A 26,467-nucleotide genomic window follows, 5' to 3' on the forward strand; every position below is an offset into this window, starting at 1 on the left:
TTCTCGCTCCTCAGGGCTCCACACTTGTGATCTCAGTACCCCATGCCCTCCTGTAGTCCTCCCGCAGGGTGGGTCACTCAGCTGTTCCTCCAGCCTCCCTTAGCCTGTGGCCAGGGGTGGACTCAGTACTTCTCATTCTCCTTTTATTACATCATCGACTTACCCATTTCCTCTGCCTGACCCTGATCTTCCAAGGGGCAAAGATTGTCCGTCTTCTACCACAGGACCTGGGGTTGGGAGAGATGTCAGGAAATGGTTGTGGAATGGAGGCGGGCTTCTAAAAGAAGAGGCTCAAGCTCTTCCAGAAGAGTATATATGCTCAGGAATTCACCCAGGCTAGAGGCAGAGGAGGGGAATGCAAGTGGGCCCTTCCAGCTCTAGCCGGCTGGGTCAGCAGCCTGAGAACAGTAGAGATTCTCCCCATGGGTCTCCTCCTTCCTCTCCAGAAGTGAGCATCTGCCAGTGCTGAAGGGGACAGCTCCCAGGGCTACTCAGTGAAGCCAGAAGGAAGGGACGCAACATCGCAGCTCCCCAGAAGCCTGGGCCCCGAGAAGCTCAGTCTTTCTTGAGCATCAAAATCAATCCATGGTCCCCACCCTAGACCGATGAAACTTCAATCTCAGGAAGGAACTCAGGCATCGGTATTTTTTAAAAGCTTCAAGGAATGTAGACTTGAAATCACTGGGCTAGAAACACTGCCTCAGCTCTTGCCCCAGTTCAGGGAGCAGCCTATAGAAGGAAATCCCTGACTCTGTCCTCAAGGGACCCAGAGTACAAATACTCATACATCCAAAAAATATGAAAAATCTAGTATAGACACCAAATATCATTCTAGGTGCTTGCAATATATTGGTGAGCAAAACAGACTGCATTCTTGGAGCTTGCATTCTTATGTGAGAAGACAGATACTAAAGAACACAAACAATAAATTCTGTAGAGCATTAGAAAGAAGTCCGTAAGGGCTAAGGAAGAAGGTAAAAGGAAATCAGGGGAGATCTCATGGACCACGTAACATTTGAACAAGGACTCAAAGTAGGGGAGGGAATTAGCCAGGCTCTCATGAGACAGAAGAGCATTCTGAGCAGAGGGAACATTCAGTACCAAGGCTAATGCAGGAGCAAGGCTGGCCTGTTTGAATATACTCAAGAGGTGAGTGTGGCTGGGGTCACATGAGCACAGAAGAGAAGATGAAGCAGAGATGAAATCAAAGGAAACGGGGACCAGATTGCTCTATGTGATGGGTATTTGCGGTAGTGAGGGTGAGCCATGATGGAACACTTCCCATGTGGTGGCCCTGTGCTGAGCACATACCTATGTCCTCTCATTTACCCTGGTGGTACCAATGAGGTAGGTGCTATGATGCTCCCGTTTTCCAGAGGAGGAATTGAGGCTCAGGTCCAAGGTCACACACCTATGTCCGCCTGGCTTTAAAAGCCATGCTCTAAATGTTTTTGCCTTAAAGTCTGTGGTGAATGTCACATGCACAGGGCTGTTAGGGGCTCTGAGGACTCAAGGGAAGGGGAAGACTCCAGTTGGACCTTAGTGATGGAAAGAGAAGGCTTTGTCTCCTTTCAGTGTGTCCTACTTATGGACAGTTTACTTGGGGACAAGGCTACCATTCCTTTATATTGTGTCTCATAAAAAAATTTTTTTGAACACAGTAGAGAATATCAATTAGAGAATCAGTAGCAGTCACCACCCTCCAAAGGAAAAAGAATAAATGAGGCTGAATTACCATTTCCCTGAGTCTTTACTATGGAAGAAACAGAGAAGAAAACTTCCTCATATACAAACTATTTTTCAGCCTTCACTAGAGTAAAACAGGACAGACAAATCAAGACCGTGAAAGAAAGAGGAGGGACACTGAAGGGACCTACCCACAAAAAGCCACATATGGACACCACTCACGTCCTTATTCAAACAAGCCACTGTCAAGGTCAGCTCCAGAAGCCCCTCCAGGGAAACATTCATTTCCACATTCCTCCGCTCAACACAGTTCTTGCACACTCCCGGATGGAACCTAGTGCCAGGCAGAGGGCACTCAGAGGAAACGCAGAGACCACTGCCATGCCCACCCACCCGCAGCCCACACCTCCTGTCCTCATGCCGTTTTCTCTCCCTCCTTTCCTCCTCCTCCAGCGCCACCTGTCCCAAGAAGAGTTCTACCAAGTCTTTGGCATGACCATCTCAGAGTTCGAGCGGCTAGCCCTCTGGAAGAGGAACGAACTCAAGAAGCAAGCCCGGCTCTTCTAGGCAGAGGCTCTATACATATAGATGCATTTATATAAAGATTATGTAAAATCTCTATCCTGAAGCGCGGTGTCATCCCCCTGTGTGATGGGACACGCTGCCTCTGTGAGACTTGCTTTTCTGTACTGTCAGGCAAGCCACATCATTAAGGTATTTTTATGCTCCTTACTTCTCTTTTCTAAGTGCTGTGGGATCCGGGAAGGGATTTGAGGGGACCCCGTTCTTTTGCTGGGGATCCTTTTTATACTGAAACATCTGTCCCAAAGTGAGTCCCCCAAGGTCCAACTCTGTTCAAAAGGTGCCTGAAGGAGTCTCTCTGCTCTCTGCTTCTTGGCCCTCTCCCGAGTCTCCAGGGCTCATTTTGACCTTGCAGTTCTCACACACCCTTGGCCCCTTAGGGGCCCTTCTGTGGGAGGATCCACAGTGATCTCCCCAAATCATCGAGCACCTTCAAGGTCTCGTGAAAAATTTTCTCCACACCTCCAATTTGGAGCTCTTTGCTCTCAGGGTGGTGCAGTTAAAAGTGTGAGCCCCAGATCCACTCGTTACACCTGTGGACAGAAGTGGACAGGGCCCTGGCCTCTCCTCAGCTCACCCACCCTCCTCCTCTGCCCTTAAGCCTCATCACTCCCTTGTCCAAATCTAGGATTCAAAGGTAGAAAAAGAAAAAAGGTGCTCCCTTCCCTCCACCACCTCCAACTGGCCTCTTTGCCTGGCCTGGACTTGGAGGAACAGAGGAGAGGAGCGGGAGCTGGGAACAGGAGATGGAGCCAGGCACCTGCCAAATCCAAGCTGTGGGACCTCTGACCCTCCTCTCTCCCTCACTGCTCCCAGCACCTCCTGACGCTTCCCCCTTCCTAGGAGAGGCCCGTTGTTGCAGCCTGTATTCTTCAGCCTTATTACAATCTATGTGCCTGATGACCTACATACCACAGGGCTAACATTCCCCCCACAGCTCCAACCCAGCAACCAGAGAGACAGCTCTCACCACCCTCTACAGGGAGAATAGGCCACACCCCAGAGAAAGGCTCTTGGCCTGGGCCACTGGGCAACGACATTAGACCCCCACACCAATCCCAGGTCCCACTGCAAAGTTGGCCAGGTTTCATGGAGGAAACTTCCAGAGCATGACTTCTTACAAGATTCCAAAATGAGGTGTTGGCCAACACTGCTCACGGTCATCCAGATTGTCCCAGTGGCTGCCTTTCCTGTCTCTGGAACAGGGGTGAAAGCTTAACCTTTTCTCATCCTCTTTCCAAACTTTCAACCCTGAATTGGCCATGTTTGGGGGATGGGCACTATTCCTTCTTGGAGATATGTTGTTTCAGACCATCTTGAGATCATGGAGGAAGGATGAAGAAGTGGAGATGACAACTGTGACTCTCAAGTGGCTGGTAATGCAATGAGGCAAATGTCAAACTAAAGTCCATCCAACAACCCTCACTGAGTACCTGCTGAATACCGAGCACTGAATGGGGGAGGGGGGTGCTGGGATGAGTCAATGCGGGCCCCATCTCAGAGGCATGCCTAATAAGAGTGGGCAACATGAGACGTGCACCCAAACATAAGGAAGATAAGGCAGAAAGTGAGAGAAGGCTTGAGAAAGTGTGACATTACTGAAGAGCCAGATAAAGTTGGTGCATACCAAGGAGAAGTTTCTGGAAGAGACTGCATCTGAGTGAAATCTGGAAGGATCTCTGTAAACTGCGAGTTAAAAGGGTAATAGGGTGGAGAGACCAGAAGGGAAGTCGAATGTACTCTGGTTTAAGATGTCAAATCTCCCTGCAACTTCTCTTCTTGGCCAACATCTTTCAACGTTCCTGACCCGTGAGAAATGTCCCCAGCCAGACACAATCATTGAAACTGCCTCATTATCACTGGTTAACAACTTGCGAGACTGAAGGGCTTTTGTTATCGTTGTTGAATTTTTGTTTCCCATAAAAGCACATCATTGCAACCCAGACCCGTGTTCTGGTTTCCAGCGTGAGTGGAAATGACTGACATGGGAAAAGGCTAAACCATGCACATTTTTTTTCAAAATAAATAAACCTAAAGAGCAGTCACTTGTTTGGCCTTGGTTTCTCTTCTGTAAAATGGGAATATTTGATGAGATCAACGGTATCCAGATTGTTTTCTGCAAAATGCAGGATACTTCAAGTTAGCAGAGGTTGCTCCAACCACAAATAAGCTTCTGCTATCAAAAGTAATTAAGAAAAAAAAAGTAATTAAGTATTAAGCACCAACAACATGTCCAGGTCTATGCTGAGGACCTTCTACATCATCTCACTAAAGCCTCTGTAACAACTCAAGAGGTGGCCATAATTAATTAACCCATCTCACAGATGAAAAACAGCTTAGAAGAAGACACATGATTACCACCAGTAGAGCCAGAAGTCAATCCCAGATGGTCTGGCTGGAAAGACCAGCTTCTCATTCTTATCTGGCAAGACCCCTTCCATTGCAAGTAAAATTCACCTTATTAAAAGTGGCTTAAACGATGAGAACAAGGTTAGTAAATTCATCATCTCAGTGATGCTGTCCAGAGCCCATGTTCCTTACACCTCTTTACTTCACTACCCACAGTATTTTGACTTTAGTTCTCTGCCAATGTGTCCCCTCATGTTTACAAGAGGCTGCTGTGCCTCCAGGCATCATATCGTCATACAACCACATCAAGAGACAGGAAAGGAATTTCCCCTTGCATGTCTAGTTTAATCAGAAAAACTTTCCCAGAAGCCCTCAGTACACTTCTGTTCAAGTTCTGCTGACCAGAAATAGGGAGTATGTCCAACCATTATTGCAATAAAGGCTGGGAAATGAGCAATTCATCCTTGATAGTGACAAGGGGAAAAGGAGGCAGACTGAAAGGAATGACCAACTAAAAATTCTGGGGAGCATGGAGTAGAGCCAGTGAAGAGGAACATCGGGTTAAAAGAGGTGAGGAGGCAGGTGGGCGTCAGAATACGAGGGAGGTCTACAGGGACTTCTCTCATTCATTCAGGTTTGGTAGCGATGGTCTGGCTTGCACTGTGGTTATTAACATGCTGGATGTAGAAAGAACTGCTATAAGCCTTGCCACTCAAAGTGAAGTCTAGCCAGAAACATCAACATCACCCTGTAGCTTGCCAGAAATGCAGAATCTGGGGCCCCACCCTGACCTCCTCCATCAGCAGCTGACTTTTAATAAGTTCCCCAAGACACACCAATAGTGAAATTTCAGAAGTGCTCCCCAAATCGTCTACCTTTTACAGACAGAAACAACCTTTTTGAATCGGACTTCCTGAAGTTTTCCAAGAGGGACTTTTTCCCCTGCAAGTAATCCCTTTGGACACTGGAGGGCAATCTTACATGAATAAGGCAGAACTCAACTTTGGGGGTCACCTGCATCACACAAGGTTAGAGTTTAAAGCCGATGCAATGGGCCAGCTGAGCGCTGGAGTTGGTATGGATGAAGGGCAGCTCTGCTGCCCTGGGAGCCCCTCGCCTTCACCAGGTGCCATGCCCAGAGCCATGGGCACCAGCTATGGAAGGTGTCAGTGACTGCAGCTGGCCCCTGAGCAGAGCCACATGGAATACAGAAGGGCTGCTATTCAGCACTGATAGCAAAACTCAAGAGGAGAAAAAGCACAGCTAAAATTAATAATTAACACACAGAATCATGCCAACTTCACTAATGCCCTTAAGTGTAGAGCTCTTCAGCACTAAAAATCTGACCACGCAGTGATGAATACCTTGCTTACATATGCAGCTCTGAGCCTCTGCCCAGCCATTCAGAAGCCCTGGAGTGGGACTCCAAATAGACAAAACCCACAGATGTGAGATGGGGCCAGCTTCCTGCTACCTGCCAGGAACACTCCTGCCTCTTTCCCTGGCCTGGTCCAATGTGCTGGCACAGGGGCACAGAGAAGGGACACCAAAGGCCAGTAGCCACCACCCTTGCTTTGTCTTTAGGGCTAATTGAGACCACATGTGCAGATAAAGCAGGTTAAAAAGTAATGTGACACCTATGCTAATGGCCTGAAGTGTGTCCTTGTCAGGAAGCACTGACACCTTTCAAATTATTTAGTTACTCAGTGATATCTAAGGAATATTTTTCCTTCAGTGGATCCATCTGTTTCTATTTTAATATCAGTGAAACTATCTATTTGTAGGACTGGTTATACATTCAGATACATTTTCTAATTCTCCAAAGACACTGGCCTGTGTAACACTGAAGTCAGCTCACATCTTCACCCACACCCAGGGAGCCACTGTTCCGGTTGATGGAAGTGAGTGGGGAGAAGGTGACTTTACGCCCTCAGAGTCCTCAGGAAACCTGGTCTCTGGGGAGCTGGCAATGCTGCAGAGAGAGGAAAGCACAAGACTCTTTGACAATCAAACGTGATCCATCACCAAGGCCAAGACTCTCACGTACCATTGCTGGTTCCTGGGGCACCGTGTACACAGGTACAAGGTCCCTGGACCTTGCTTAGGTTTTCATTGAATGCAGTTCCTATATCCCCTGCTGCTCTGGGTTGTAAGGCCTTTGCCTCCTTGTGGATATTATAGCTCCACAGATATGGACACCCTGCCAACACCAGCCTCCCTGGCAAATTTTAGCCTTGACAATTTAAGCAGAATTGTTCCTGCCCCTGCCTCCATCTTTGCATGTCAAAGTCGAAGCCCTCAGCCCCTGAGAATGTGACTGACTATATTTGGAGACAGGGCTTTTATTTTTTTTTTATTTTTTTTTTAGTTGTAGATGGACACAATACCTTTATTTAATTTATTTTTATATGATGTGAGGATTGAACCCAGTGCCTCACATGTGCTAAGCAAGTGCTCTACCACTGAGCCACAACCCCCAGGCCCGAGACAGGGATTTTAAAGAGGTGATCAAATTAAAATGAGGCATAGAGTGGGCTCTGATCTGATCTGCCTGTGGTCAGAGACACAGAGATCAGGACACACTGGGGCCAAGGCATACAAGCATGGGGAGTGATAACCAGCTAGAAGTCAAGGAGAGAGCTTCCCAGGAAACCAGTGCTGCCAGCACTTTGGTCTTAGACTTCCAGCTTCCACAACTGACAGAAAATTAACTCCTGTTGTTGGAGCCATGCAGTCTGTGGTGCTCCGTTCTAGCCACTCTAGCAAACTAACATACTGGCTGAAATTAGATTTGCAAGACAGAAATTATGGCACTTACTCATGAGTGATGCACTCCTGCAGAGGCCAAGACTCTCACCTACCATTGCTTCCACGGGGGAGGTATGCATTTGGGTGCTCAGCATCACCCTAATAGTCCTATCAGGAGTTGTGCCCAGGCTGTGAGTGCCCCTTCTAGGCCATTGCTGAGAGAGAGGCGGGCCTCTCTCACCTGAGTCTCCAGCTATCAGCCCGACTCAGTCAAGAGCTTCCTGGCCTTCCTTGCCACAGACTGGGAGACTAAACAGAGGAAGGAAGTAGTAGCGCATGGAAAGCAGTGACAACTCTGTTTGCATTCCTGGATCGAGGTTCCCTTAAATCTGCACCACCCCCAAGCTCCCCGGGAACCCACTAAGCAAATTGCTCTTTTGGTTTGAGTTGTAACTCACTTGGAGTTGGGACAAATACACTGGCTTTCCAGGTCAATTAACGGTGACAGTGGAGTCTCATATGTGTTCCTTTGATGTCTGTGTGACAGAGCAACCACAATCTAATAGTGCAGGCATCAGCCCTCTGCCCCTGGGAGCATGGAGTGGGACGCGGGACTCACGAGGGAAGCCAAGCAAACACATGGAAAGAGGTGAAAGCTTTCCCCAGTCGTTGAGAAGTGCTGGTAGGGCCAGGACCAACAGCCTTCTCGTTTTCCAAAGCGCCTATTGCCGTACAAAAGCAGTATGCCTGCCTCCCTAATACACAAGACCTGGATTGGGACAAACCATCCACCTTACCCAAGCAATTTGTCCTTCTGATGAAATAACTGCACTAATTTTTTTTAATATGTATACAAAACATCACTCCATAGCAGACTTGGGGGTACGGGAACTGCAGGTATGGCAGCCCACCCATCCAGGAGCACGGTTGTTCCTGAAGGGAAGGAGGAAGCTGGCAGAACCCCCAGCATGTCCAGTGGTTTGATTTATAGAAAACTCCCTGCAGGGGGCAGCCTGAGTACATAGCCAAGACTTCCTTACTATTTCCATAAGCATCTGACAAAGCTCTTCAGAGGAAACCAACTGATAAAATAACAACTGACCCTTCTGGCAACAGGTCAGGAACTATGCTAACCATGTCACATGTCTCATTTGACCTCTGGGTGCCACTTTCATCCTTTTTACAGATGAGAAAATTTTTTACAGATAAGGAAATTGAGCCCTTGGTGAATAATTCATCCAAGGTTTCTCTGCTGTTTGTGACAGAGCCTGAACTTGAACTCAGGGCCATGTTACCCAAACCCATGCCCTTGGCCACTACACAATGACCACTCCTAAGTAGAGGGCCAAATGGCATTTGGAAAAGGCTTACCCGGGCCAGGCATAGCACCCCATCTCTTTGAATTCAGTCATATTTAAGCCTAGCTATCACCAGGTCAGGGAGATTGTGGGTAGCCCCAACTTTTAAATGAGAAATTTGAGATTCAGGGAGGTTGAAGGTCATGCTCTTGACAGTGCATAGGCAGGGCTGAGTAGCAAACTCAAGTCGTCCCAAAGTCTTACACTTCATCAAGCCGAGCAGAGTGGTAGTCGTGAGGGTGGAGATAACAGGGCTTGTGTGACATCATGCCTGGGACCCTGGGCACCCCTGCTCCTGGTGCTGCCTCTGAAGCGATGTGTGAGTTCAGGCCACATCTCTTCCCTCTTGACTTCAGCTTCCCCATCTGAAGGGGATCAGAAGAAGGGATAAGACTGGCTGGTATCTCAGGGGGGTTCTAGCTCCAGGTTATGAAATTCACTTTGGACCCCAAAACCTGGAGTCCACCTGCTCCCTGGGGGTGAAGTTATCGGCCCTTCACTGCCCACTGCAGTGTGAAGGGTAGGGTGTTTATCTGGATCCCTCGGAGTAGAGGAATCCAGTTGGAGAGAAGCTCCAAAGGTCGTCATGGGCCACACAGGGGCCTGAAGGCCAGATTGAGCCAATAGGAAGGCTTTAGCTGGTTCTCACAATGTTCTAAATCAACAGGAATTAGTTACCAACATTGTTACCCAAAGAGAGTTTCCAGTAAAATCTGGATGTCTGGGTTCTTTCTCCTACAAAATCAGAAGTCTGGCCATCCCAGGCCGGAGCTGAGTGGCTCCCAGCCTTGCTTTGCCACAGCCCAGGGCTCCCACGACCTGTCCCCCACCTGGCCCTGTAGCCCTTCAGTGTGTGGGCCTCACATCGGGCCCCTCTGTGCTCTTTCCTTGCAGCAGGACAAAGGGAGGGGACAGGCTTCATGTGGCACTTGGGCGTGAAAACAAAAGTTCATTTTCCTCCAACACACCAGTGGGCTCGCATCTACTGGCTGTGGAAGCCAAGCCCTGTGACCTGGAGCAGAAACCCAAAGGTGCCCAACAGAGGAGCGTTCATCCACCCACGAAACTCTCTTTCTCCCATCAGCCACCATTCACAGCTCTATCTGCTTTCCGGGGCCCAGGGTGGACCAGCAGCATGTCATTTCCCGGGACAGGGGCTATAATGGCGACATTGTGCCAAGTGGAACAAGAGAGGTTTTCATCCAGCAGCCAGCATCGGGCAGACACCCGAGCAAGGGACTCTGGGGCTCACCCTGCACAAGAGAGCATGGGACAGGAGCCCCGAGCCAAGGAGAAGCTATGTGGCCTCAGTGGCCACATGGGGCTAGAAACACAGAGACATTTCTCACACAGAACCTCACTGTGATCCTATTTTCCTCTGCAAATAAATCAATCAATTAAACAATCCTCCAGAATAAATGGGACCCCCCAGGACACATGCATTAATAGAAGCCAGTGACTGACGGCAGCCTCACAAATCTATGAGTATTTACTGATGACTCATTTCAGAAATATTTCTTACTTCCTACCAGCCAGGTGCTGTGCTAGGCTGTAGCAACCTAGCAATGCATAAGACACAGTACCCACCCTCATGGCAATCTGGGGCCAGGAAGGAGTAAGAACACAGCAAATTATATTTTGATGATCCAACAAGAAAACTGAGATTCGTGTAGTAACAGAGGCAACTCAAGTACCCAGATTTAGTCAGTTGCTGTGGCACATGCCTATAAACCAGCAACTCAGGAGGCTGAGACAAGAGGATCACAAGTTTGAGGCCAGCCTCAGCAATTTAGTGAGACCCTATCTCAAAATAAAAAATAACCAGGGCTGGGATGCAGCTCAGTGGTAAAGTGCCCTTGGGTTCCGGTCCCCAGTACAGCCAAAAATAAAAACAAAAAAGAACCCAGATCTGAGCCCCTTGTTTCCCTACACTTCCTTGAATTGCCAGAAATAGGTGCAGGCTCAGTGAATAAGGCACCTTCAGGACCATAATGAGGAATTTGGACTCTCCACTAAGGGCAAAAAAATGTCATAAAACATTTTTAAGGGAAAAGTGACATAGTCCTTAGTCCACTCTGATGGCCACGGCGGAAGCAGACCCTTGACTCAAGGTGACAGGTTAGAAGGCAAGAGTATGTTTCTGTCTCTGGGACAAAGAGCCCTTTCCCTCCAAAGTTTTCTTTCCCAGGGTCTCCAAGTTCTACCTGATAAGCTAAGAATGAGCCTGGGGAGTATCATTTGTTTTCATAAGACTGAGAGCAAGAGGGAGTTGAGAGCTTTCTTCCTGGTATTGTTCACTGGGATCAAATTTGATATCTTCTTACAGAGCCAGACCTTGCCACATAGAATTCTTCAGACAAGCATGAGGCAAACCTAGGAAAGTGTAGTGAACAAGAAGCAAAGGAAATATATGAGGCAGTCCTAAATATACTGCCAGTTTTGCACTCAAAGAAATAGAAAGGAAAGAGAAAACCAGACATCAACAGCTCCCCTCCCACACCTCATTCAGTGCCTAGCACCTGATACTCAATGATCCAGCCAAACCAAACTGCTTTGCAGACACATCCTGCCGTTTCCTATCGTTATGTCTTGGTTCTCACTGTTTTCCTTCCCCAAAATGTTATCTCCTCGTTGCATGTTTAAATTCCTCTGCAGCTCAGTTGACACCTCACCAATTAATTCTCTATCGTCCATTACCATCTCCATGATCATTAAGAAATTCTTCTCAATCTTTATGGACTCTGTTTTAGTCAGCTTTTTTCACTGCTATGACTAAAAGACCTAAAAAGAACAACTTTGGAGGAAGAAAAGTTTATTTGGGAGCTCATGGTTTCAGAGGTCTCAGTCCATAGACAGCTCCATACCTCAGGGCTTGAGGTGAGACAGAACATTATGGGAAGAGTGTGACAGAGGGAAGCAGCTCACATGATGATCAGAAAACAGAGAGAGACTCCATTCGCCAGATACAAAATATATACCCCAAAGGCACACCCCCAAAGATTTACCTCTTCCAGTCACACGCTACCCACCTTCAGTTACCACTCAGTTAATCCACATCCAGGGATTAATTCACTGATTGTGTTAAGACTCTTATAATCCAATCATTTCTCTTCTAAACCTTCTTGCATTGTCTCACACATGAGCTTTTAGGGGACACCTCACATCCAAACCATAACAGACTGCAACAGCATTTGATCTCTCCTGTAGTACTTTTCACACAGTACCTAGTGTTAAGAAGTAGTTTGTATATAACTATGTCCTCCACTGGATTGTATATTCCTGGAGAACAGGGAACATTTCTACTCAGTGTTTGTTCTCTCAATAGGAACTTGAGAGAATGTCATAAAACATTTTTAATCAAAATCACCTGAGTGTAATCAAAATCACCTGAGATGATAGTAAATGAGATAGTTCATCCACCAGTTTGTGGTGAATATAGACCTCACTAAAGGAAAAGTAAAGAAAATACATAGTTGTTCCTATACATTAATTCAGAAATAGTCTTCATCCATCTCATTCCCTTATCCTCTCAGCAACCAAGCTGTAGTCTACTTAGTCAACATTGCCACCTAATGGCCATTATAGGTAATTATATAAGTCAGAATATCTACACCTTTCCAGCAAATTTTAATTCTCAAAACTATGCACATACTGTGTTTTTCCATCTTTTTATCTCTCCATGACCATAGTTAATTCCACTCCATAAGTTAACTTAATTGAACTTATAAACTCTCCTTAGCCCTTTTGACTTTTCTGTTCCAATTCTCTGAAGAAACCTCCAAAGTCCCTAAAGTTTTCTAAAAGTTCTCTTTTAAAATTTCTACAACATTGCTGGTGGGACTGCAAACTGGTACAGCCAATTTGGAAGGCAGTATGGAGATTCCTTGGAAATCTGGGAACGGAACCACCATTTGTCCCAGCTATTCCTCTGCTCGGATTATACCCAAAGGACTTAAAAACAGCATGCTACAGGGACACAGCCACACCAAAGTTTATTGCAGCACAATTCACAATAGCTAAACTGTGGAGTCAACCTAGATGTCCTTCATCTAGGTTGAGAGCTCTCATTCCTGGATGAATGGATTAAAAAATGTGGCATATATATACACAATGGAATTTTACTCAGCATTAAAAAAGAACAAAACCTTGGCATTTGCAGGTAAATTGATAGCCTTGGAGAAGATAATGCTAAGTGAAGTTAGCCAATCCCCAAAAAAACAAATACTGAATGTTTTCTCTGATATAGGGAGGTTGACACGTAGTGGGATAGAGAGGGAGAGCTTGGGAGGATTAGATAAATTCAAGATAGAGAAGAGGGGTGAGAGGGACAGGGAAGGGGTAGGTGAGTAACAAGGATGGTGGAATGTGATGGACATCATTATACAAAATATATATATGAAGATTTGAATTGGATATCAACATACTTTATATACAAACAGAAATACAAAAAGCATGGTATTTATGTGTATTAAGAATTATAATGCAAAAAAAATAACATTACCTTAGATTAGGTAGAGGGAAGTGCAAGGAGGGGAAGGCAGAGGATGTGTGGATAAGAAAAATAGTAGAATTAAACAGACATTATTACTGTATGTATGTATGTGACTGTATGACCAATGTGATTCTACAATATGTAAACTCAGAAAAATGAGAAATTATATCCCATCTATGCATGATAAAAGTAAATAAATAAATAAAATTTTTAAAAATCTCTACAAAAGCTTCTATCTGTTCTTACAGTAATAATGTTTCAAACTCTTGTTTTTTAAATTATTTCAAATGAAATGTGTTTCTAAAAGAATTGGAAGGCTAGCATGGAAACTTAACTGCAACATATAGACTGATTTCCAAGTATTTCAGAGTTTAGTGGACTTTGGGAACTTAATCTACTTGTAAATTGATGGTTTGCTGTTTTAGAATTTAAAATGACCTTTTCAAATTGGGAAAAATGGGCAGGAACAAAGAGCAACTCAGAAAATAATAATGGCTCACATTTTTATAGCTATTTATGGTTTATAAAGTGGGTTTGTATCATCACTTCATTTGCCCTGCCCCTTGAGCTCTGTGAGGTCAGTCTGAGGTTGCCCGCAGCACAGATGAGAAGAAGGCATCCTAGACTGGAAGTTATATGCAGCACTTTCTGAATAAACAGAGCAAGAGCTCATGCTCAAGTTTTCAGAGTCAAAGCCATGGTTTTCTTACTATCTCTTGTTGCCTCTAAGCGCTTACCCAAACACACTAATCAAACTACTGATGCCATCTTACAAAAACAATATTGATTTCAATTTGCCCAGAAAAGCAATGAAGAAACTATTCCCAGTACAAGAAGGTATAGGATGTTCTTTACAGGGCCCTCTCTTGGCCTCTATGCCTTTATACAAGGTATTCCGGGTGCCAGAATGTGCTAAGTAGTGACTCAATCAAAACTAGCAACATGGCCTGGCCCATGATGGTGAGTTGGGATTTCCAGGTGGACAATTGGGCTTGGACTTTGCTTTAGGAAGGGTCTTAAATTCAGGCATTTGATGTTGTCTACAAATGAGTTACACCTATTTTCACAGTGATATACTAATAGGATGAAGGAATTGACATGTTTCATATAACTTTAAACTTAAATCCCATTCCTGGACCACACTGAATACGTTCCACATTCTTTTAGTATCTTGAAAGGAGCACACTAATATTGCACTGTATTTTGTATGCTATGGCTGTTCATTTACACAACTTTTATCACTCCATTTTGGCATTTCTGCCCTTTTTAGTACACTAGAAACTTCGAAAGTTGGCGCTGCCCCAAGTCATTGCCTTTCTTTTGGCCATCTCTCCTTTTCCGGAGTGGTTTTCTTTTTTAAAATCTTGTTGTTTATTATGATCATCTCACGCCTTTTTCACACAGTTATTGACATTCTAACAGCCTAGTTCCGGGTCCACTATCTGGCGCTAGAAGGTGCTCAGGAGAGACGTTTGGAATAGAGAAGAAAAATCCAAAGCCAGGAAATGGGTGACAACTTCAGAGAAAGGGGTTTTGCATTTGAGAACTTGTGTTCTCAACACATTAGAACTTGTGTTTCTCTGATGGAAATTTTGCGTTTCCATCAGAGAAACACAAGTTCTAACAGTCTGCATCAAAGATAGAGCGGGCTGACACGTGAGGTAGCCCCCCAAGGCCAGGGGAGTGCGAGCACTGCTGCAGCGCCCTGGTCCAGCCTGGGGGGCCACGCGGGCACTGGCACCAAAGCGTGTGGACAGGGAAGCGGGCCCTCCAAGACCAGCGGAAGGGCCGCGAAGGGCGTGCAGGAGGCAGGGCGTGGCGCGGGCGTGTGCGGGACACGGGACACAGGCCCGCGGCCAGGGAGCGAGGCGTGCTCCGGGTCTATTCCGGGAGCGGCGCGGAGGGGCGGGCGCGGGCGGGGCAGGGGCGCGCGGCGAGCATCCTGTCTGGGGGAGGGGACCGCCAAGCGCGCTGGCCACTCGCCGGCCTTCGAGAGAGCAGCGCGCCGGCCGCCAGCCTCGCAGGAGCCACTGTGCCCTGCGGCCCCGCGCCCGGGGGATCCCGGCGGCGCCATGGACAGAGGCCGGGGTAAGAGGAGCCGCGGCGCCGGCACTTGTTGCTGCTTGGGGCGGGAAAGGGGGACCTGGGAGCTCTAAGTCGGGGAAGAAGGTGGGCGGTAGGGCGGGGGCTGAGTAGGGACAGGACTGGTGCGGGTGGGGGACTGGAAGACGCGCGGTGCGGTGTGTACAGGTGCCTCCTGCAGCTAGAGCAGCCCGGTGCGCGTCAGTCCCTCTTATCCTGGGGCTGAGTCAACTCCTGTGTGTGAAATTGGAGTTTCCATACCCTCCAATTCCTAACTTCATAAACAGCACATTCCTGAGGCCAGCGAGCTCCTCCCATCCCACTCCACGCAGGAAGAATAAAATACGGTTTACAGATCACGCTCCCCACAGAGACGTGCGAAGCCCCTGCTGTGTGCCTGGGGAGAAGTCCCTGGAGACAAAGTTTGCAGCTTCCTAGGGCTTTGGAAGGAGGGGCTGTTGTGAGCGCGCCTGCGCGCATGCTTGCTTGTATTTGATAGTAGTTTCATAGAAGTGATAGGAACTACCGAAATTGGGATTGACTAGAGCGTTGAGAGAGGCATTCATGGAGGTTGGGGTGGGGGCAGCGCGCATCCTAAGTAAAGATGTAAACATTGCAATAGGCATGTGGGTGCTAAGAGTGTCTGTAAAGAAGTGGCCTGTCTGGACACGGGGCAGTGCCAAAGGCTGAAATCAGAAAGTAGGGGTTCTAGCTGGCACCTCTGGGATCCAAAGAGATCACAGGTTTGAAGGCACTTGGTAAACTGGCAAATGTGCCATCATGAGAAGAGTTGTTTTAATTATTATTGTTAATGGAAAATCCCCCCTGCCCACAATAACTTTATACCCTTCCCCCAATCTGCCTGTTTACTATGCTGAGGAGTGACCAGGAGGGTGAAAACACTTAAAAGGTCCTAAGGACAAGGACTCAGTGCCTGAGCAGGTGTGGTGTGGGGGATAACCTCTAGTTCAGGTGAAGCCAGGCTCAGAGGGCCACGGTAGACCCAACCACCCCTCCCCCAAACAAAATACCCTTCCACCCTCCCTTTATCTCCTCCCCTCCCCCAGAGCAGGCAGGAAATGGGAGAAGTTCCATTGCAAACTAAGGCCATGATCTGTAAGGTATTTCTCACCTGTTAACTAACTTCTCAGCCAGGGTTCATGCTCCCACTGAGGAGGAAAACCAGAAAGAAGAAAAGCAGTACCTCCCACCATTCCTCAGCCCTGCTGTCCCCACCATTCCTCAGCTCTGCTGTCCCCCCCAAGACAAAGAGCACCAGCATTCTCCTATACCACTCTGTCTGGTCTCCAGTACAAAAATCCATACATAGGCCTACCCGGACTTGAGGGAAACAGGATGACAATAATTCACAAAGCTTTAAGTGCTTTAAATGCCACCCCTTCCGAAGGCTGCCTCCAAAGATGCTCACTGGGAAGCCAGACTTCCTCAATACCTTGGTGCTCAGAGCATTGTGGACTCAGACCTTCTCTGTCTGGTCTGCTTTCCTTCTCTTTCCCAGTTCTTGTCGTGGGTAATGTGCTATTTGCTGTATAGAGCGAGTCCGGGACTCATCAAGGAAGTACTAGCCTAGCATGCACAAGGCCTTGGGCTGGATATCCAGCATTGCCAGAATTTAAAAAAAAAAAAAAAAAAGTATAGAGTTAATCCTCCACTGACTCCCTCCTCTGCCCAGAACTGAGCTTCCAGAAGGCAGGGAATAGCTCTGTTGTGATCCCTCTGCTGACTTGGTGCCTGGCACACGGTCAGCTCAGGCTGCTAACCTGAGTAAGATGATATGCTTTAGAGTGCATTTCCAGTTGATTAGTCGTAATGGTGATTTTTTAAAGAATATTTCTAAATCCTTACATCAGAACCATTCTTCATGGCTTGCAAAGTGCGCCTCAACCTCTGAGTAAAGTGGTTGTGTGACTAGGGCACACAAGACCAGATTATCTGTCTAAAACCTCAGATTTTGTTGTTGTTGTTGTTGTTGTTATTGTTGTTGTTTAATCACAGTAGATACCAAGCAGTTGGCAGCCATAATTAGATTTTTAAAAAATTTTTTATTTGTTCTTTTTATATATACATGACAGTAGAATGTATTTTGTCATATTATACATCCATGGAGTATAACTTCCCATTCTTCCCATCAGATTTATGCCCTGATAAATAATTGAAAACATTTTAACAATTAAAATCAATTCAGGTAAATGTGACTGTTTTATGAATTAGAATACAAAATCTGAGTGTTTTTAAGCTAGAACATGAGTTTTAAAACATTGTTTTAGCAGACCTTCCTTGGTGCCTCTGTTCCCAGGTAAGTAGGTGTACGCTCTTTCTTGTTGTTAGAGAAGGTTTAAGAGGAGGTCTCATTTTAACCTCATTCCCATCATATCTAGGTAGGAAAGTCACATGCAAAGTATTAGGGAGTACACGTTAGTATTAACAATGACAACACTGAAATCATTAAACTCTTTCTGGGTGCCAGGCTCCATGGCTTAGCTTTTCACATGGTTTCTCTCAGAACAACCCTTGGGATAGGAGTTATGGGCCAGAATTGTCATTAATCACAGCTCATAGGGAAGCAGGCTCAGCCCATATATCAGTCAGCTCCAACTACCATAGCAAAATTCCACAGATTGGGTGACTTTGTCAAAAGAACTTTATTTTCCCACTGTTCTAGATGCTGGAGATCTAAGATCTAGGTACTGTAAGGGTAATTTCTGATGAGGCCTCTCTCCCTGGCCAGAAGAGCTACCTTCTTACTGTGTCAACATATGGCCTCTTTTCTACTATCTCTTTGTTTTCCTACAAGGACTCCAGATTAGGGCCATCCTTCTGACCTCATTTAACCTTAATTACTTCCTAAAGGCCCTGTCCTTAAATATGGTCACATGAGGGTTAGAGCTTGAACATATGAACTCCAGGGCCTAGAATAAGCCTAGATGTCAGACTTACTTCTCCAGGCCCAGGGGACCGCCATCACACCTCAGCAACACTGTGCAGATGTTTTTCACAATTATAGCATAAAAGCTCAGCTTCAAGGTCAAGTGGCTAGAGAATGGAAACAAACCTGGGAAGAATTTCTCTTCTTGCAGGATATGTGGCTTCCCATGAGTGAAGCAGGATTTCTGTGATACAGTAACATAGAAACCACATATAATGGAATTCCTCCCAGCAGGATTTCCTGATTCGTGATTACCATACAAAGAGAATCAGCCATTGGTGAAGGTAGCACACAGGTAAACTCAATGACCAGAGACACCACCTTTCACAGGACAAGTTAACCAACTTTCTATCCTCGAATGAAGATAAAATGTGGATACTGATAATACTTATTTCTTGGGATTGCAAATATTAAATGCATGGAAAATACTTCAGACAATATATAGGAAGAGAGCCACTTAAAAAATGTTGGTTATTGTAAGAATTGTAATTTTTATCTGGGCGTGGTGGCACACACCTGTAATCCCAGCAGCTTGGGAGGCTGAGGCAGGAGGATTGTGAGTTCAAAACCAGCCTCAACAAAAGTGAGGCACCAAACAACTCAGTGAGACCCTTTCCCTAAATAAAATTATGAAATAGGGCTGAGGATGTGGCTCAGTGGTTGAGTGCCCCTGAGTTCAATCTCTAGTATCAAAAAAAGAACTGTAATTTTTAAAAATCAGACTCAATGTAATAAAACTGCTATATAAAATGTCCTTTGTTTCTTCTGTAGGCTGATCCAATTAGGGTGATCGTTTTTGGTTCTCTACTAAGTTGTAAGCACTGAGCTAGATAGTTTTGTGTGCAAAACAAAGACAGGGAATATGTCACATCATCTTTGCGTCCTGCAGTTCCTCCATGGTGCTTGTCCCTTGGAAATCCATTTCTGACCTTGATCATCAGATCACTGTCCAACCGACATTTCTGACTGATAAAATATTGATGCAGATGCCAGCATGTCCATTTTCTCTTATTCTACCTGTTCACACCTACTAATTATGGTTAGGTCACTACAGTTTTGCTTTTTCAAACTTTCCCGTCCCTGAACCATCTTCTCTTTAAAGTCTTGGGTCTAAATTTTCTGTGATTTTTAAGATTTGCTTCCTTTATGTCCAACATTAAGTTTGATCTCTCTGGCTCATGGGATGTGATTGACTTCCCTTTCTACTTCACACCTAGTTCTTTTTCATGCTGGGAGTTTCTTCTGCTGTGTTCTATATGCTTTGGGAGATAGTGTTATATAATGGGCAATCCAAGAAATAATTTGATTCCCTGCTTTTCATTGAATGACATTCTTGTTACTCCAGAGATGATGGAAGAATCCATTCTGACTGTCTTGCCTCTGTTGGGCCAGCTTTGGGATCCACATTAGGAAGGCCACATTTTCTCTTTAGCATCCACATTGACCAAGCAGTTCATAGCTAACCCCATGTGGAGCTGCTCCTCCAGCCTTCTGTCCCCAAAGCTATGGATTCCCAAACAGACTTACCTGACATCCAAGTTCCCATCCTACTCCTTCTATCAGTCTGATCCTTTTTAAAGGAAAGATTATTATAAGTATCCTTTCCATCCCGACATATTTAATAAAGTCATTTTGCACCTTCCTACCCATATAAACACTTATTATATGACAAAAAATCAGTGCAAAATGACCTTATTAAATAAGTGTTTATATGGGTACAGTGTGGTAATTCAATACATGTATCTAATACATAATGATCAAATCAAGCTCATTAGCATTTCCACATTCTTAAATGTTTATCATTTCTTTGTGTTGGGAACCTTTGTAGTTCTACACAAAATATATTGTAAATTTTTGTGACTGTGAGGTTATCCTTGCCAGCCTGGGGACTCAGCAGAGTTAAATGGTTCAGAGAAAGGACAGATCTGGGCTTGAGGTTTTGCTTCATTTTGTTCTCTCTCTCTCTCTCTCTCTCTCTTTTTTTTTTTTTTCGGGGGTGGGGGTGTACTGGGGATTAAACTCAGGGACACTCAGCCACTGAGCCATACCCCCAGCCCTATTTTATATTTTATTTAGAGGCAGGGTCTCACTGAGTTCCTTAGCGCCTCACTTTTGCTGAGGCTGGCTTTGAACTGGAGATCCTCCTGCCTCAGCCTCCCGAGCTGCCACCATACCCAGCTGGGCTTCAGTTTTGATTACAGTTTTCTAACTATCTGATCTAGGACAGATCTGACTTCTCTGATCTTCAGTATCTTCATCAGGTATGCCATGAGAAAGTAATGCAAATAGGCTAGCACTCAGATGTTACCAGCATGCTGCAGTAGGCATAAGGAGTCCCGTGGGGGCATAATACTTAGCCTTACTCCTCTCCCTATTAGAGGCCTCTGCTGGTCACTAGGCCCTGCATCCATTTCCTTGTCACCATTGACCCTTGTGGTGTTTGGCTTCTCTTTTAGTCAGGGTTTTTTCCGCCTCTCCCTCTAATATCAGTTTCAAACCCCCCTTTTCACATGGGTGAGCCACTTGCCAAGTAAGTTCCTCCCTCCCCACCCTCTGCCAAGAACCTATCATTACTCTATTCTCATTTTTGGTCCAGAAAAACAATCCTGCTTTTGGATGCCATCTCACACCCCAGCTTCTCATACCCTTCTTACTTAAAAAAAAAAAAAAAAAAAAAAAAAAAAATTCAACTGAACAAAAAAGTGAAGCCATTTATACCCTCCTCCCTTACACACACACACCACCCCGGCCCCTAAACACTGTCTTCCTTCCTTTCCAGGCCAAACTTCTCAAATAAATGTTGGGCATTGGCAGTCTCCTGTTCCTTCCCACACCTCTCTGCACCTCCTGCAGCCTCACTTCCAATCACACCCTGGGCTGAAAGCCCCTCCGAAGGGTCACACGTGGCTTCTTCCTCTTGTACTGGACCAAAGTGTCATCTTTCACCTCTTCCACATCCCATCTCCAGGACTTCTCTGTAGCTCCGTCTCCTTTCGGATACACTCTTATTTTGCGCAGGTTTTGGAGTCAAATAAGTCCAGGTTAAACAGCCACCTCTCCATCCCCCCAGGAAACTTTTTCTCCTGAAGCAGGCTTTCTTTCCACCTGATCCCACTGTTACAGCTGCTCAGAGCCTTTGGGCCTCTCCTGCTCTAAGGCAAGATGGATAACTAAGTGGTTCCCTCAGATCATAAAGTAGGAGGAATGACACCCAAAATGGGGAGACTAGCATGCGGTGATATCTGCTGAGCACCCAGTACCTGGCCCACAGCAGCAGATCACCAGCTGTTAATTCCCATCTTCTCCCTCTTGCTGTACCTTCTCACTTGCTCTGTCTCTATCTTCTTATTCTCTCTCCTGTGATGCTCTTGGCCTTCTCCCCCGTTGCTCCCACCAGCTCAGCCCTCTCTCGTCTCTCTCCTGCAGAGAACCAAGCCCATGGAAGGGTAAGTCTAGATGCCCGTTATCAGCCACGATTGGGCTTCTTTCCTACATCACCTCCTGCCTGTGGTACATTTCCACTCAGAGGTCAGCGCAACCTCACAGTGACCCAATTTTGAACTTATCTTGTTCACCACCACATCAGACGACCCTTCCTGTTTCTCTTTTTCTGTTAACAACACAGCCTCGTGAGGAGCTATGGAAGGAAATGGGGGTGTTTGTGAATAAGATCAAATTTGAAGGTGGGACAGGGGTGCAGTTTCCAAGTAGCAGTCCTGTAGGAGTGATAATAGACAGGCTTCCCAGAAGGCCCTACAAGAGCTTAAATGGGAGTTGATTTGGGTTTAATCTAGGAGAAGTACACTAATGAAAAGATAGACTCCGAGCTGCCCAAGGACATAAGGAAGCAGAGCATGAGTGACCCTGGATCAGGGAAGCCACAGAATGGCTCCCAGGGAACCCACATGAATATGTAGATTAAGGACTCCTGTCACTTAATAATCAAAAGTTTTCACAGTAGACAACAGGCCTTCTAGGAGGGTACATGCTCCCTCAAGCATTCCCCTTTTATTTAGATGCAGACTGTATCATAGTTTTTAAGGGATTTGTGATGATTTGTGCTTAAGGATGGAATTTGGGAAGAAGAAAGTCTAATGCAATTAAGTTATTTAGTTATTTAAAACTATCGATCGGATCAGGCTTCAACCCTTCAGTTGTCACTGTTTGTAAGATATAAGTGACAGCCCTTGTGGTGGCCCTCCAGGCCTGCACCATCTGCTCTCTGCTCCCTTGGCCCTGCCTGCCTCTTGCTGTGTGCTGTCCTCATACTGGACTTTGTCCTTCCAGCCTTCAATACTTTGTGCCTTCACCTGGGCCACCCCTGCTAATCCTAACTCTCTGCGAAAACATTTCTTCCTCAAGGGCGCATTTTTCTAATGTCCCATGCTACACTCCCTGTTGCAGGTGCTCAGAGCCCCCGGTGCTTCATTGGTTGTCATTTTCACAGTTCCGGTTGACTGTGGGCCTGAGTTAGCTGTTGATGGGGACTCTGTGAGGACAGGGCTCCTCTTTTCTGGTTTGCATCCCTTTTCCCAGCACCCGGTACCATAGGTAGCACATAATACCTGCTCAAGAAGTGTCCATCAAGATGATGGATAAATGACACTGAGAGTATACAGTTCACAGAGTGGAAGTTGGATGTGGCCATTTTCTATCCCAGGATTCTCCATTTCAATGATTTCCAACATACAGACAGAAAATGTAGGACTTTCTCACTACCCATCACTTCCTTTGCCTTTATACAATTAAATCCCAAATCCTGTTGACTATTATTGGGAGATGGATCTTGGATGGCTTCCTATATCCTGTTGCCTCCTGCAGGAGCTTCCTGTTTCCACTCTTGCCTTCTCCAGCCTGCCTTAAGGACCATTCCCTATTTGTCTGAAGAAGTGGTTCTCAAATCCAGCTGGCCTCAGTATCATGCCCTGTAGAGCCACCTGAAGAAATACCTGAGATCTGATCAGTGGGTCTGGGTTGAGATTGAGAAGTCTGCCTTTGTTGCAAAACCATAGGTGATTCTGTTGTTCTCACAGGGTGACAGCCTCTGTCCTTACACTACTTTTACCACCATCCTTAACCCAGCTCAAACACTTCCAGGATCCCTTGTTGCCTATTCTAGTTCCTCCTTTCATACTTTTCAACTCGAGAATCTGGGTCTGTTACTCAAAGTAGCCTCTCTGAAAGCTCGAAATGTCTCATTTTCTTTAAAAAGTCATGCAAAATGTTTTATTAAAGCCCATTATATTAAAATTCCCCTTATGTTTCCCCCCAAAAAAAAAAATATTTGTGCAGAATGGACCTCCTGAGATGCACTGTTCCCCTCAAGCTTCTCCTTCCTCACTCACCCCCTGGCCTTTGCCAGGGACTCTCAGGTTATGTGAACTCTGACCCTCAATAAATATCCCAGCACAAGTGCCAGAGTGGAAATGGGTCTGGACATGGAAGCCAAAATTTCACTCCTAGCCCTGGTTTGGCCGCTCACTTAACACTTTCATAAAGCCTGGAACTTGGAGAGGCATTTTGACATCCTCAGTGGTGTGCTGAGGATTTCCTGCAGATGCTGAGCCACCTCTCTCCATGGTAATCATACACGCTCTCAGCCGCCTTTTATTAGGGGTTTCTATGGGGAAGAAGGAACTCATGGGACAGGGAGGATCATCAGAAGAATGGACCACCACAGTCCTTTTTCTGGAGACTTTCAGCCCTGGGTTTCGCTTCTGTGACTTTCCTCAACCCTGGCAATGAAATGGAGAGCAGAAACAGTCTCCCCCATTGGACCCATGCAAAAACTGAGTTCCGAAAGATGATTGCAGTACTCCCTCCCCTTCCTGGGAGAGACCAGCTCAGCATCACTCCCCTGTGGGAACTTCCTGCCACATCCCCACTTCTGCCCAGGCCCCTCCTCAGGCTGGGTTTTTAGAAGATTTGAATGTCTGCTACACAACCAGCACACTAGCTTCATACTAGAGGTTCCAAACATAGAAGTTAACTAGTGAGATCAATATAAAGACATATAAAACTCAATTTACCTTTTTCTTGCCCAGCTAAGAGATGGCTTCTCCCGGCTCCTGCCTCGAGCCACCTGGTGGTAGCGAGGTTTACACAAGAGACCAGCAGGAGAGAGGAGGAAGCACGCCAGACAGTGGGCTTTTATTGGGGAACAAAAAAATTCAGGGGAAAAGTCCATCCAATGAAGGTCGAGGGGGACAGAATTCCAAGGTCAGGGTCAGTGATTGGTTTCAGGTCAGTGGTCAGGCACACCCCCACACGGACAGGCCCTCGAACTTGACACAGCTGGCCTGAGCGCCTCACACCCAGTCAGGGAGGTACCCAGTCACGTGTGAGAACGGCTTCCCACATGAATGTACTTATTGAAATGTTTCCTCTATGTATATATGAATCCTGATGTTTAGGGGTGTCTTCTGCATCATGCCTCTAGTGTCTAGCATACAGTAAACACTTAACATTTAGAGCCAAATGCTACTTACAGGCAAGGAACAGTAGCGCATGCCCGTAATCCCAGCGGCTGCGGAGGAGGCCAGGACAGGAAGATCACGATTTCAAAGCAATTTAGCGAGGCCCTAAGCAACTCAACATGACCCTGTCTTTAAATAAAATATAAAAAGGGCTGGGGATGTGGCTCAGAGGTTAAAGCATCCCTGGGTTCAATCCCCAGTACCAAAAAAAAAAAAAAAAAAAATTGCTACTTCCACTGAGCATTCACCATGACTCAAATCCTGAAGTAAATACTGTCATTATTCCCATTTTACAGATTAAGAAACTGGATCTTAGAAAAGTCCATTTATTTACCCAGCCCCGCCTGCCTCCATTGCTGTCCACTGCTTCTCCATGAACCTTGAAGCCCCTCACCCCCAGGTTAGTTTTTATATGAAAGACTAGCTAGGTAAGCCACAGAACTAAGTGAAAAATTCAAGGTAGGGACAGGAAGGATTCTGAGAAGAGGAGGGGAAGGGAATCGTAACCATTCCAGGAAACACCCTCCATCAGTGGAAGGGTCCAGCCAAGTAGCCCATGTGAAGTTGAATGACTTGCCTCCCCCACTGTAGCCCTCAAGAGTTCTGGAATTTAGAACTCAAGAACCTCTCATGCTCCTGGGATCGATGAAGAAACTGACCCAGGAGGGCCTGGCAGGGCTTATCCTCCACCTCAAATTCCATCTGGGGAATCCCAGTCACGCCCAGAGTGGGCGGCAGAGGTACAGAGCTGGCCAGGCGTGATTCTTCTTGGCACAGCTGTCAGGCTGTGGCAGGGGCAGAATGTGGCACCACATTGCAGTCATTCCAGCTCTGGGGAATTTACCAACAGCATGCCACACAGAAGGCAAGCTCAGGGGCTTTTTATAGCCCTCTAAGAACCTAGAGGAAAACTGATCTCCTGAGAGAGAAAAGTGGAGCATGTGTCAGGGCATCGTCCCCCTCTACCGTGTAGTCCTCAGATGCCCGTGATTCAATTTAGAGCAAGAGTCATTGCTAGATGAGCAGGGTGGGGTGGAGGAGCCCTCTCAATGTTGGGAGACAGGGGTTCCAGCCTGACTCCTCAAATCCCCTACATGGGGTTCAATTTCTTCACCTGTCAGGTCAAAGTATCATAGTGCAGAAATCATACATAATACCCACCCACCATCTGTTACTGTAAAGAAAGTTTTATTGGCATGCAGCCACGTGCATTCATTCTTTATGGTCTGTGGCTATTTTTTCACTATAAGAGCAGAGTTGCGTGGTTGAAACAGAGGCCATATGTGGACCGCAAAATATGACTATCTGGACCTTTAAGAATTTTTTTTTTTTTTTTTTTTGCCAGCGCCTGGTGTAAGTAGTGGAGAGATCAGGAGTGCACAGCAGATGGGGAGGGTTCTGAGGGCGTGTCCAGACAGAAATGAAGCCCTGGCCTTCACCACACAAGAGTGGGTTCAACAGTAGTGTTGGAAGGACTCCAGAATGCCATTTAATGGTGTTTTTCAAATTAATTTTAGCCTTCAAATCCTTTGACAAACAAAATCTGAAGACATAGAACTGCTCCAGGTGAGGTGGGAATGTGAGCACTGAGCCCACCCACCCCATCCCTCCTCCTCCTGGCGGTCCTTAGGGAAGCTCTGCACATCCCATAGGTTTCCACAGAAGAGCACTTGAAAACCACTCATCTGACCCTGTGTCCCTAATTTTATCACTAGAGAAACTAAGGCCCAAGGGGCAGCAGGTCACT

The 26,467-nt window shown here is 46.2% G+C and overlaps 2 protein-coding genes across 3 annotated transcripts in view; both read left to right on the forward strand.

Annotated features, from left to right (window-relative positions):
* The window catches only part of Ablim3 (actin binding LIM protein family member 3), a 110,677-nt gene extending 106,368 nt beyond the window's left edge, over positions 1-4,309 (forward strand). The window contains exon 22 of the mRNA XM_026384332.2: positions 2,140-4,309. Coding sequence (XP_026240117.1) covers positions 2,140-2,253 — 114 coding nt within the window. The 3' untranslated portion in view covers positions 2,254-4,309. The remainder of the gene's footprint in view (positions 1-2,139) is intronic.
* Positions 4,310-15,185: 10,876 nt separating this feature from the next.
* Positions 15,186-26,467, forward strand: part of Afap1l1 (actin filament associated protein 1 like 1) — a 63,985-nt gene continuing 52,703 nt past the window's right edge. For both annotated transcript variants that reach the window (XM_077796708.1, XM_026384375.2), the window contains exon 1: positions 15,186-15,303. Coding sequence is in view for 1 of the 2 variants with exons in the window: in XM_026384375.2 (XP_026240160.2) it covers positions 15,288-15,303 (16 nt within the window). In the remaining variant the exon portion in view is untranslated. The remainder of the gene's footprint in view (positions 15,304-26,467) is intronic.

This window comes from Urocitellus parryii, chromosome 1, assembly GCF_045843805.1.
Source record: "Urocitellus parryii isolate mUroPar1 chromosome 1, mUroPar1.hap1, whole genome shotgun sequence".
Lineage (NCBI taxonomy): Eukaryota > Metazoa > Chordata > Mammalia > Rodentia > Sciuridae > Urocitellus > Urocitellus parryii.